Source organism: Perna viridis, chromosome 3 (assembly GCF_037379345.1).
Source record: "Perna viridis isolate PV_CMFRI_1.1 ecotype Kerala chromosome 3, ASM3737934v1, whole genome shotgun sequence".
Taxonomy (NCBI): domain Eukaryota; kingdom Metazoa; phylum Mollusca; class Bivalvia; order Mytilida; family Mytilidae; genus Perna; species Perna viridis.
Genome location: NC_142447.1, coordinates 12,807,112 through 12,820,382, shown reverse-complemented (window position 1 = coordinate 12,820,382; position 13,271 = coordinate 12,807,112). Strand labels below are relative to the sequence as shown.

The window sequence follows — 13,271 nt, the reverse complement described above, 5'->3', positions numbered from 1 at the left end:
GTGTTTGATAAATACATTTTTAGATATTGTTTTTTTATTTGGATCTTGGGTTTTGTATACCCCACCACACGAAGTAGCAAGGTATTATGCGAATCAGATAACTGCTTTGAAACTATGCATAGTATTTTAAGTACCATGCAATAGAGGGTAAGTTCAATATGCAATCAATTCTGTTCCATTTTTGAAGAGTTGGTGTGTATTTCCAAAGACACTGATAAATCTTCATGAAATTGAGATATAGGTACATGTAGGTATGCAAATGATTAGAGGTTGAAGTAGCATCAAATATTTGTAGTGGAGGAACGGTTGGTATCGGGCCAATATTTTTTGTTTGAACCGCACACAGTGTGTATGCTCTTTTCGCTGTACCAATTGAGGTTTGAGTGCTAAGCCACACCGCCATGTATATAGGTATACAATACACCATCATTCAAATGTGTATACGCAAATAATATTAATATTTACAAGTCAGAAAAAAAAAAATCACCCTTAAATGTTACACTGACAAGATTGTAACATGTTTAGCTATTTAAGTCCAAATTCGCATTTTGAAAAGACTGATTACATTGTACATCGATTTTTGACACGCACAATCTTACAAAATATTGGTGTCTCTGAAATTCTATAATAGTATCTAAAATGTATCCCCAGGTAACAATATATATGACCACCAAAGACTGCTTTTTTTACTCCTTTAAATATAATTATTTTTTTTTGGCAAGGATTTATATTTAACTCCTTCGTTTCGGAATAAATCCAAGGACAGGTGTACCAGGTGTACGCTCCCCCCAACCAAAATTTAAGTTTTTTATTTTGTTTGTATTACAAATCTTTATTTTTCATAAATATTACCGCCAGATATTGGGTTTATACAAACTAGAAGTACCAAAATAATATAATTTGAAAAACGTTAATGCGAAATGAAACTATAATCAATTAATGCCTTAATGACCTTTGTCCCCCCTTTTTTTTAATCTCATGTATATATTATCAGAAGTATGAATAATAGTAGGATGTACTAAAAAATGAAATAAAAATAGCATACATGTACCACAAACAAAAAGGCTTGGATAGATTTTTTTGGCATTGGGGAAGGGGTACACAAGCTTTTTTCCTGCAATCCAGACATTCATTTTTAATATTAAAAATTTATTTGAATTTCTATTATTAAAAAACTATTTTTGAATATTAGAAATTGATTTTCTAATATTAGAAAATCATTTTGTAATATTTAAAAATGTGACTGATCTTGCAATATTGCAGAGTGATTTTCTAGTATTACTAATTCATTTTCTATTATTACCAATTCAATTTGTAATATTACAAAATGTGTGATATTTTATAATTTTACTAATCAGGAATTTGTAATATTAGAAAATATTTTTTTACAATGAAGCCTGTAAGTAAAGTGTTCATTTTTGGAAACTACTAAGATAATAGCATTGTACAGTAAGCTAAAAAGGGGGTTATTTCTGTTTTTTTTTTTAAAACCTATTCTAGCCCGGGTGTCAAAGTAGACAGCAGCAGCATCAGGCTTGTCGTAAAAGGCGACTAGATAGTGCTTAGAACCTTGACTGGGGAGCCGGGGCGCTCTGCCCACAGAGCAGTATGGTTGTGTGCCCCAGGTGTACATTGGGTAACCCTGGCATGTTACATTCTGGGATTGTTAGACAAAAATACTGAAATCCCAACTGCACATCATAAGTGCAATTTGTTGGGAAAGATACCACGCTCTTCACACGTTACAGAACCCTGTGTGGTATTCAATATGAGTAGGAACCTTCACGCTCATATTTCATCATAATTTCATGTTTATTGTATCATTCATTTTATGTTCATCGCTTGGATATTCTTAAAGTTTATATTTAATTGCACATCTTTAAATGACAAAAGATTATCTGAAAACGAATTGTTAATTGTTTGAAATCAACTTGATAAGGTGATTTTGAAAAATTTTATAAGATATTACTAAGACAGGATCTATAAAGGGTTAATCAGTTTATATACCAGCAACAAATAAATCTATGCGTGTAGTCTACACACTTTAAGTAAAGTGGCTAACTATCAAAATCACTCCACATTCCGTCCATCTGAAAATAGAAATAAAAAATAACATTCATGTTTATGTTTTATATTATGTATTTTATAGCGATTTTAAAAAAAAATATATATATAATCAACGAGATACATATTTGAGTTGTTCCTTTGCTGAATAAGAAACTGAAATCTTTAATTGCCATAAAAAAAGTTTTGTTGCGCAATGGAAAATACTAACAAAAACATGCATTGTTTTTGTAAAGAAGTTGTAGTTCCCCAAACTTGTGGCGTCTTTGTGCATATCACACATACAAAGCATAATTTGAATTGCCTTTTAATATTTTTTTCCAAAATCGTTGACAGTTGGGTAGAACAGCACAGCCGCTTGTCCCTATCACATCAGAAGTTACCCCCCTAAGAAAACCTCGAGGTTGAAGACTCCGATTTTTCAACAAGTCGTACTTGATTAGGAACAGAATGTGTATTTCATTTATGTAATTAACAGGTAGTGCCCTGGAGCGTCAATCAATTGACACATAGTGTGTGCTCGCGATGTGTGTGTGTGTATTTGAATGTTATACAGCTCACCTGTCGGGTATGTCAATAAACGTAATATATAGGTATACATAGTGAAGAATGCTGTTTTGAGTCGTGCATAACAATGCTTTTCCTCCACACCTTGCCGAATAAGTTTATGAGACACTAACATCGTGTGGTTGCACTGCAGGGGAGGAAACTGATGGACGCGATAAACTGCTACCACAGTGGAGAAGATTATGGGCTTCTGTTAAATCAAATTAACTGGTTTTTTTTTTTGGTTGTTTTTTTTTCTTTGTTTTTTATTTTATATTCATCAAACTTGAAATAACTTGTAATTTATTAATAACTCCTATAATGTTTGCTCCCGAGCTAGTAAGTTTTTGTGGAAAGCAATGGATATGTAACAAAACACTTTAGAAATTAATAGTTACCGACAATGCATATTTCCGTAAACACGACAATTTTGATGTATACCATCATACATGTACGTTGTGTCACTCATCTAATTCCCCTTTTATTCTTGAAATGAAATTTGTCATTGTGAAAAGCTAGGATTTAAAAGTTATTACATAGTATTCGCTTGAGAATATATATGCATATACAATGTATGTATTGACCATGGAATAGTGACCTCAAGTAGTAAAGCTATACAGTGTATTATATACAGTCCTTGATACAGTCCTATAAGATTAAAAGGTATTGCAATTACTGAAGTACGTGTTTACAAAATTATTTAATAAGTAGAACTGAAATATTTGTTTGAGAACATACTTTATAAAGTTAATTTCAGAAGTTAAATTGTAATTATTATTGTATGGTCATCCAGATTTCCTTTTTACAGTTTAGTTGAATATAATAGTTTTTAGTACCGCACAACTATAGACCTGTAACTATAGGTCTATGGCACTACCCGTGGAGACATGTAATGCAGTAGGTAGCTGCCGAATACTAGTAAATAGTATCATTAGAAACAACGTGTGCATGCAAAAATCTACAGAATATATAAGTCATAAAATTTTGCCAATTTTATATAATATCTATTTTTTTTTTCGAAAGATTACCCAGCAGTTAGGAATCTATGGACCCGGCCGCTGTTGACACACTTTTAATGTGCACAATGTAATTGTAATAGATAAATAAGCTAAAAATCCCATGTACAGTACTAGTGTGCAGCCGAATCTGTTGTAATCTGCTTAAAAATATGACATACAGGAAATCGGAATTTCATATGGTTGTCTTACTGTAAAAAAAAAAACTAAAACAAACAAAACACCAATATACACCCCCAAAATACAGCATCAACCTCTCTATCTACTGGCCCGAGACAATTAAGCAATGACACTAGAATTTTAAAATCTGGCAAGTGATATTATAATTATATAAGAGGATGGAATTCCACCTTTATCTATACTCTGCTCTCATGCGTATAATTCGAAGTTACAACATTTATTCCTTGAGAAATACCTTGCCATTGAACAATAAATCCAACACCTTTTAGCATGTTGACGTTTTAATTTTACAGATTACTGCGTCTTTAGAGCATTTACTCCTGGCACTAACATTTTCTCTTTATGAAGGGTGCCACCTACACTCGTGAAAAATATAGGTTTCAAAAGAAATTAATGACACATTTTAAACAAAATTAGTGAAAATTTAACTGGAACATCACCGAATTTAACCGAGAACAACGCCAAATTTAATTAGGAACAAGTCGGAATTTAACTTGGAACATCGAATTTAATATGTAAATCTTAAAAAATAGGCATTTCACTTTTAAATTCGTTAAAACGTGAGGAAGTTAGGCATTTTTAATGAACAGTAGTCCTGTTTACCAATCCCCCCCAGTGTCTTCCCTTTCCAGGATGAGTTGGGGTATTGCTAGATTGACGTAGGAGGCAAACTCTTGTTTGATTTTTTGTTAAAAATTCGGTAAAATTAAGGAAATGTTTAAGCAGAAATTTTATAGTTTACTTAACAGTTTCATCCTATATCAGAATCTTTTTCTGTGTCATACATTTCATGACAATCTTAACTTTAACAATATCAAGCTTGTATGTTGTGTCTGTATTTGCCCCAACTATTCAGGGTTGCCCACTGTGGTCATATAAAGCTCTGCCTTGCAAAGCATTTTATTACATAGATTTCACCCTGTCTGTCTTTCCATCAGTCCAAACTATTTTGCTCAGCAGCTTGGAACATTGTTATGAAACTTTGTGGAATGTAATATAACCATGTGCATATCTGCATTCTGTCAGGTATATACAGTTGAACTTGTTAAGTCCAAGTCAAAGGGACTATGCAAAAATGTTCGAGTTATCCCGGGTTCGAGTAGTCCGAGGTTGAGTATAGCTTGAAAATAGTTTGGTCGATGAATGTTTCTGCATTTAAATCATTTGTTGTGCTTTTGCATATACATGTACTTCACTTTACACGGTACTTCGTAATGTCTTGCCTTTTATATCGGAAGATATTTTTCGATGTTTTATATCATGTTTGAAATACTGAATTGCACTGAGTGTTTTATTGAAATTTCTTCTTTATTTTTTCAACATCGAAAATGCCATAAGTTCATAACATGCTGCTTTGTATAAACCACAATCATCAGTATCGTCAAACTCAATATTACAACGATATAAATTTCTGATTTACTAGCGAAACGAATGTCATCGTTGAAATACACTTATCATCGTCTGTTTGATAATTAATTAAAAAGTCAGATTCCATTACATTCATCTGTATTTTAAATTTTTTTTTTCAAAATATCAACTTATCCAATATTACTGTTAGTGTGAATTCCGATGTGTAATTAATAAAATTCGTTTCTGTTTACTACATGTGCAATTCTGGATCAATTAAATACACAAATCAAGCCATAGTGAGTGTCAACAAGAGTAATCAAGGGTACCAAGGTTATAGCAGTAATCAAAAGAATGTAATCCAGGGACATAGACCAGACATGGAAAACAGACATACACAACAAAGAACATAAAGTAACTAAAATCATACATACAAAGTAACAAAAGTAAATGAGGAACTCGGACTCCACTAAAAACTGGGAGCATGGACCAGGTGCACCGGTAGGGTAAGCGTCCTCTGCTTTTCTAGAGACACCAGCCGAGTTGCTCATAAAAAGTCAAGTCCGGGGTAGACAAACGAGGAAAGGAAAACTATGACCCGTTGAATAAATCAGTTTTCATGATGCTGATGGATACACCATAACGATCCACGAGTTCATGATGACGACCATAAAACTTCTGTAGTAACGACTTCAATCTTCTAACAACATAACCCTGTTCCAGAAGCCTATTTGTCAGAGTTCTAGCGCGATACAAAAAGTCTGCGTAGTCCCGGCAAGCTCTGGCATAACATATGAGTTGTGATATGAACACTCCATATGCAGGAGCCGAAAGAATGTTGCCACAGATGAAAGGAAAGTTGACAATTTTGAATGAAAAGTCATCACGTTTGTCGTAAAGTTTAGTCAATAGTTTTCCTTTACCATCGATTTCTAAGTGTAGGTCAAGATATGAGGCTGACTTCATAGTGTCTGTAGTATCCTTTATCTCAAGTTCTTTTGGGTAAATGCGATGTATCAAATTCCTGAAATTAGGATTGTTTAAAGATAACACGTCATCTGTATAGCGGAAACTGAGATTGAAGGATCTAGCCAAACAATATTCTTTCTTTCTGATCAGATTAGCTATAAAGTCAGCCTCATAAGAGTGAAGGAATAGGTCAGCTAGTAAAGGAGCACAATTTGTTCCCATTGGAATGCCAACTGTTTGTTGAAAAACATGTCCACCACACTGGACAAATATGTTGTTGATTAAAAATTCCATCATTTTGTAAACATCTTCCTCTGTATATTTGGAAGATGATTTGGAATATTTCTTACAAAGTATGAGGAATCTCTACCAAGAACTATATACATTGTATTTGTATCTAGGTGTACCATCTTTTTTGGAAAAACAACGATGTATAATGTTTTTAAGTCGGGATTTTAACTGAGTATGGGGAATAGAAGTATACAGTGTTGAAAAATCATAGGTTTTAATGCTATTATATTCAGATAATAGTCTTGAACTGATTGTCTCCAAAAGATCTTTTGAATTTTTCAGGATCCACATTGAATTAATACCACTATGGGAGTAACAAGTGTTGTGGTAGGACTGTAGACCCTCTTTGACAGTTTTGAGTATAGAAGTTAAAAGTTTTGAAAGAGGTTTGGTGGTACATTTTGCAGATCCAGCTATGAAATGTTGTTTGTATGGATTCTTGTGAAGTTTAGGAATCCAGTACATAGACGGTAAATCACAATCATCGTCCTTGGTAGGGAGACCAAAAGAGGATAGCACAGATTTATGGTTTTCCACAATCTCTTCTTTGGAAAGAATGGTAGCAGTGTAGGTCTTATCACTGCTATTATTTTCTACGTCTACCTCTGATAATAAACATTGGATATAAAACGTTTTGCAGACAAAAACAATGTTGTTTTGGGCTTTGTCTGCTGGTATGACAACATATTTTTCATGTATAGTAGACAATGTTTTTGCTACATCGGGGTCTTTGAAAACTGATGTAGCCTTGGCACTCATTGACCTACTTAAAACTTTCATTCGTTTCAAAATTAAAAGACCTCACGGCCTTCAACCACTCTGACAGAGAATCAATTTCTTCTTGTTCTCGTTTTATCCATTTTCTTGCATAGTCCTCGACGGCATCCATAAGAACTTTAAAGTAATAATTCCAATTTATGGAGCGTGGTTCACAGTACTTGGGACCTTAAGAAAGGATATTACGCAGAGATGGTTAAATCTCCTGTAACGACGTGACCAGAAGGACCATATTTGAATGGAGAGGTTTTGCAAGAACAGTCAGGTGGTTTAGCCTTGAAGTCCTCAATCTTGAGGTTCTGCAATGGCCTTTTATAATTGAAAATTTTGGATGCTATGGGTGAAGTATAGGAATATGAAATAATTGGTATGGATTTGTCTTTGAAATATAGGGGAATTTTGTTGGTAACGTTTTTGTGATGGAGGATGTTAGCCAAATTAATTGCATCTATACCTTTGTTGACAAATGGTAGTGGAAGAAATGATCGTTTTTCTTCATCTTGACTTTTCACACAAACTGGTTTAAAGAGTCTGTGGAAACCAATATCCAAAATGATGGCAACAAGTCTGTATAATGATGAAGTGGGGTCAGAAACAGGAGTGTCAAGACTTGTTTTGTAAAGGGAGTGTAGTAGAGTGAGAGGTATAGAATAAAGTTTGGTTCTAATGTGATGAAGTCCAAGAGGTTTTTGTATGAGAGGAAGGAGACCATCTATGGAGACATCATGTAACTTAGGTGACGTATAGTGGTGATGGCCATGACTCCTTTCCCGTCTTGGATTTTTGTCAAATAAATTCATCACATTTATGTTATCGTTATATTGGCTTGAAAGGTTTCCTATACTTTTGATGTTGTCGTTGCATCCGTAAGGTATTGCAGTACCTAGTCTGCGTATCCAGTACTCTCTTTCCCTACGATAATTTTTACTTAGAACGGGACTGTTCGTAGGATGGTAAATTTTTTCTAAAATACGAACTTTCATGGAGAGGATTGAATGATCTTGTTGATTAAAGTGTTTATAAATGGTCAGGAATTTGGTGGTGTTATTTCCCGAACGATGACTGCACATTCTTTTATTTAATCGTTCTTGCGTTTCTCCGACATATCAATTTCAAAAGTTACTATTCGTTGTTAAAACACACTTCAATCATGGATTGTAATAGAGCAATCAGTTTTCTGACTAATTAGTTGACCGAGACATCAGGGTTAAATAACCTTGAAGTCCTATCGAAGGGACTGATTGATTACCTCGAGTAAGGGGAGTTTTGCTGGGACTTTGTAATTAGTTTGAGTTATCCGAGATTTCGAATAATCCAAGTTAGACACATCAAGGTTTGACTGTATATGTTTGGACTAAAATGAAAGAAATAACGGCTACAAAATTATGTAAAAACTCAAAGAATCTATGTGTAATGTACATGATGCTATTGTACACCTCCTCCTTCCTTATACAACCACAGAAAAATTGGGGTTGTATAATGCTATCAGACATGCTGTTGGGTTATTGTCGACATTTTTTTTTTAAATGTTACATGTCTGTACAATTGCATATGTCTTTATGAATTTATACCATAAGGTGTCATACTACAAAAGCAAGCATTGGATTTGATTTTGGGGGTTATGACTTCAATCATTTAGGAATTAAGGGACTGAAAGGGGCACAAAACAAGCGTTTTCTTAATGTGTGGACAATAACTTGAGTAAATATGAACAGATTTCTTTCAAGGCACCATTCCACAAAAAGAAGGACTAGATTAATTTTTTGGGTATTGATTTAAACAATGAATGAACTAGGGGTCAGCAGACAGTTTAAAGATGAACTGATGAGGAATAAAGGGTCAAAGAGGAGCCAGAAATAATAAGCATTTTCATGATATCTGGACAATAGCTTGATTAAATGTGAATGGAATTTCTTGGAACTGACCACATGTCATACCACGAAAAGAAGACAGATTGATTTTGTGGTTTTAAAAAAGGTTTTCAAATACTAAATCAGATAAAGTTCTTTGTGAATCTGACAAAGGGTTTCCTGTATTTTATGCAGGCTACATGAAAGATCAGATTAATTTTCGATATTCCTGAAATTCCCTATTGTTTCTGTCAAGATTTTTTATCTAAACAGCTATATAAATCTTGATTAAATATTTTAAACTTAATATTTAAGGGGTTATTTTTCAGAGCATATAGTGAACTTCAAACTTGTCTGTCACCATTGAGAGAAGCCTGTAAAGATGATGTGACTTGGGCAAGTGTAACAGGCATGGAAACTTCCTACGGTCCCATGTGTGGAGGTGGTGGTGCAGGTACTGGTGGAGCTGGCACAGATGGCACAGGTACTGGTGGTGCAGGTCCTGGCCAGGCTTGTGATTTCTGAAATAGTCTCTTAAGATTTGTATTGACTTGTTATAGTTACCTTTTGTGTTCATCTTGAATTGGGAATAAGGGCTTGGTATTAATCAGTAGAAATTGATGGTGCTCTTTTGTTATGCCTTTGCCGTGAAAGCTAGTATTGAGAAATTTTCGGATGTGTAGCTCATGGAGGTGTTATGACGTGAGTAATAAAGGGCACAGAGGCTGAAAAGCAAACAAACATTTTTGTGGTGTTTGCACTACTTGAATATACGTTTATGAAACTGCATCACTAAGTTTTGTACATTAAAATAAAGCCTGGATTTAATTTTGGGGTTATCAATTATGGGTAGAAGCTATAAGGAATTATGGGCTAAAAAGTAGTCAAAATGGAATATATTCCTGGTGTCCACACAAGTAAAGTGTAGGATCATATACCATGGTAATAAACACCAATGGGCCAAGCCTAAAAAGTATGAATGATTCAAATTCTCATCTAATCCTTAAAAGGTATAATATTTAGGTTAGGTAATTATTCTATACCAAAGTGATTCAAAGAGATTCTTTCATGTAATATATTGCAAGGTTGTCTTGTGTAGAGTACTTGCCTCGAGTGCTAGAGTCACTAGATTTGATCATGGGTCAAAATTTTTGGACAACTTGTTAAATATATTGCCTTTGAAAGACTAACATTAATCAGTGAGCGATTCAGGCTTCCGGGAGCCTCTTGTTTTTTCTCACTGGGGTTGCTTAGAATATTGTAGTCCTGTTTTCTATGATAATAACATGTTCACCTCTCCCTGAAACAAAGATTTGTTTTCTCTTTTTATCACTTCATGTACTTAATGCTTGACCTTGCTTAGTGTAACATTGTCAGTTTAGATGATCTTTGAGCCCTAAAAATTTCTTACAATGCCCTATGTTTGAAATTTGTCATATATACTTAGCTCTATGCTCTAGTCAAAAGCCACTCGAACACCAGCAGCATTTAAACTCAAATAATTCAACCTGTATATAGTATTCTTGTTCTGTTACAGCTGGTTGTTCCATGTTAACTGTAGGGACATGCCTTCAACCTATGAAAGGTTTGGAAAATCTTGGAGGATTCCCAACTTCTGCTCAAATGAACACTTTATGTGGGTGAGTTTTTATATATGCTACATGAACCAATCTATGAAATGATTTACACAATCTATCTTCAATTAACCAAACCAAAACAATTGTTTTTTTTAAGCCATTACACATACATACTTTATATGGCCAGAATAAAGTTATGGTAATTTTATTTCATTCTATTCCATTATTGACATCGTATATTCAAAACAACAGTTTTGAAAAAAATAAGGTTATATAATTTATGTTATAATCTCTCAGGTGACCGTCTTTGGTTATTCAGACTGTCAGAAGATTCTATTGGAGGTGGAATCCCTACTACATATCTACTGACTGTCTAAATAATCATGGACGGTTAAGGGAGCTTATAACATTTTTGAACAATTTTACTTATCTTTATTATTGGAACCTAAACTAGTCTTTGAATAAACTATATTTCTTAGAAGTTTTTGTCTTGGTGTCCAGATCAAATGTAAATGTACACACTAGTCACTGGCCTTTGGAACGATTTAACTATCTTTGTCAAGACATTTAGGTCAAATAGTTTGAAAGTGCACACTTATTGTATGTCATAATATTAATATTACAAAATTAGTCTCAATGTCATTCTCATTGGTGGACGTATTTTCCTTTTATGGTCATTTGCATATTGTTCATTCAAATATTTGAATGGATTTTCTATGACTATGTATCATCCTATTTGCAAACTGCTGCATTGGTTATTTTGGTTTTATCCAATCACGAGTGGTCAATACCAAGCAAAATCATACAATGTATTTTTGTTTCTTTCTCTTATTCAGGACTACAATGACATTCAAGGATTGTATCAAACCATATAAAGAAAGTTGTGACAAATCTCAAGATGAAACTATCATGAGTTTAAGTAAAAGTATCAATGCAATTTATAGTTTGGCAGACCTGTTTTGTATGAAGCACAAATCCAGTAAGTAACACAGTTTATAAGATATCTGTGCCATGAAGCAGGGTTTGATTTCATAGAAATACCTTTTGTTTGACATTGTAGATATGCTTTACTAGTGATATTGTTGACATTTTCCAAAACTACACTCCCTGAACTGATATGTAGAACTATTTGACAAATCAGTGACCGCTAATTTAAACATCACTGATGGATTGATAACCAGTGACATGTGACCGATCTGATCACAGTTTCGTTATGTAAAATGAAAGAAAATTGGTCCTTGTAAATTTCAGTATTTTCATTGAAATGAATATAATTATGTGCCATATAAAATTTATTTAGAATTTTATACAACCACAAAAAATGTTATGGCACCATCGTCATTTTTGGACAATTTAATTTCTGTGTGAAAACTTTAGTTATGGTTGACCAATTGTTATGAAACTTTGATATTTATTTTACTGATTACTAAAGAAAGGTTCCTATTTAATTTTTTGGCCCCTGCAGTCTCATATTAAGGTGCCAAAGATCGAAAAATATTGGTCTGCTAGAACGAAGGGAAACATATGGCAGTTAAAATTTTTATTTATATTTAATTTTATTTAATAGGACATTTTAGCATATAGAATAATCTTGTGCATTTTCTGCAGTACAATAATCTCGTATTGAAAATGGACAGCAGATTATTAACATTCCTTAAAAAAAATGTTCCAACCAAATTTTTACTTTCTATGTATTGTGAAAGCTATCAAGTATAATGGGTTGTCATTTTGTATTTCATATTTAATCACAATTAGTTCGCACTGATTAAAAGTAATTTTTGTAATGTCATTATGTTCTATTTCTGCACTCCCGGAGCACTGTGTTCAAGTTCAGTTAGTTGACTAACTTTCAGTTACTGTAATATCCTCAACTGAAAGTTAGTCAACTTATCTTACCGATGCACTTGGTCCATGTTCCCAGTTTTTAATTGAGTCTTTATTGAGTCTTTATTGTGTGTGCCCGTTTTCCATGTCTGGTCTTTGTCCATGGATTACATTCTTTTGATGGACACATAACGGCAAATATTTCTGAGTGTATCACAATATCTCACCACTATAAAATTGATAACCAACACGCTGGTCTTTTTACTGAAATTGAAATTCTTATAATGTTAGAAACATGCATTGTGAAAACTCATTAGCAAAAAGTTTTAAAAGTTGTACACAACATTTTGATACAATTTGAATATGATAAATTAAGTAAAAACATGTTAAAAATTTTATATGCTACATTTCTGCTGATACTGATAACCTTTTTTAGCTCACTTGAGCAAAGGCCATGTGAGCAATTGCTGTTGCTTGGCATTCATCTGTCATCTTTGTTGACAATTTCTCAGAACTCTTCTCTTCTGACACTACTTGACCAATTTTAACCAAACTTAGTATAAAGGTTTCTTGTGATATCCTGCATAGAACTGATGTGGGGATTTTGATCCATTGAAAATATTGCCGCCATTATTAAAAATAGAACATAAGGGTCAGACAGTAGTTTTTCGCATATATCTCCAAAACTGTAGGGTAGCTAAATTTTGACAGTGGTAAAGTGTTCTGGTCTATCTGTGGTCAAATTTTTGTTTTAATCGGTTAAGCCATGTTGGAGTTATTGCCCTTTTTCGACTATCTTTTGCTATTTTTAATGTTATTTCTTTCAAAAG

General features: G+C 33.5%; 1 protein-coding gene across 1 annotated transcript in view; it reads left to right on the top strand.

The window, feature by feature from the left end:
• The window catches only part of LOC148621059 (uncharacterized), a 52,106-nt gene that overhangs the window by 24,593 nt on the left and 14,242 nt on the right, over positions 1-13,271 (top strand). Inside the window, exons 3-5 of the mRNA XM_088575077.1 lie at positions 9,370-9,524; positions 10,578-10,680; positions 11,454-11,596. Of these exons, the coding sequence (XP_088431203.1) occupies positions 9,370-9,524; positions 10,578-10,680; positions 11,454-11,596 (401 nt within the window). The remainder of the gene's footprint in view (positions 1-9,369; positions 9,525-10,577; positions 10,681-11,453; positions 11,597-13,271) is intronic.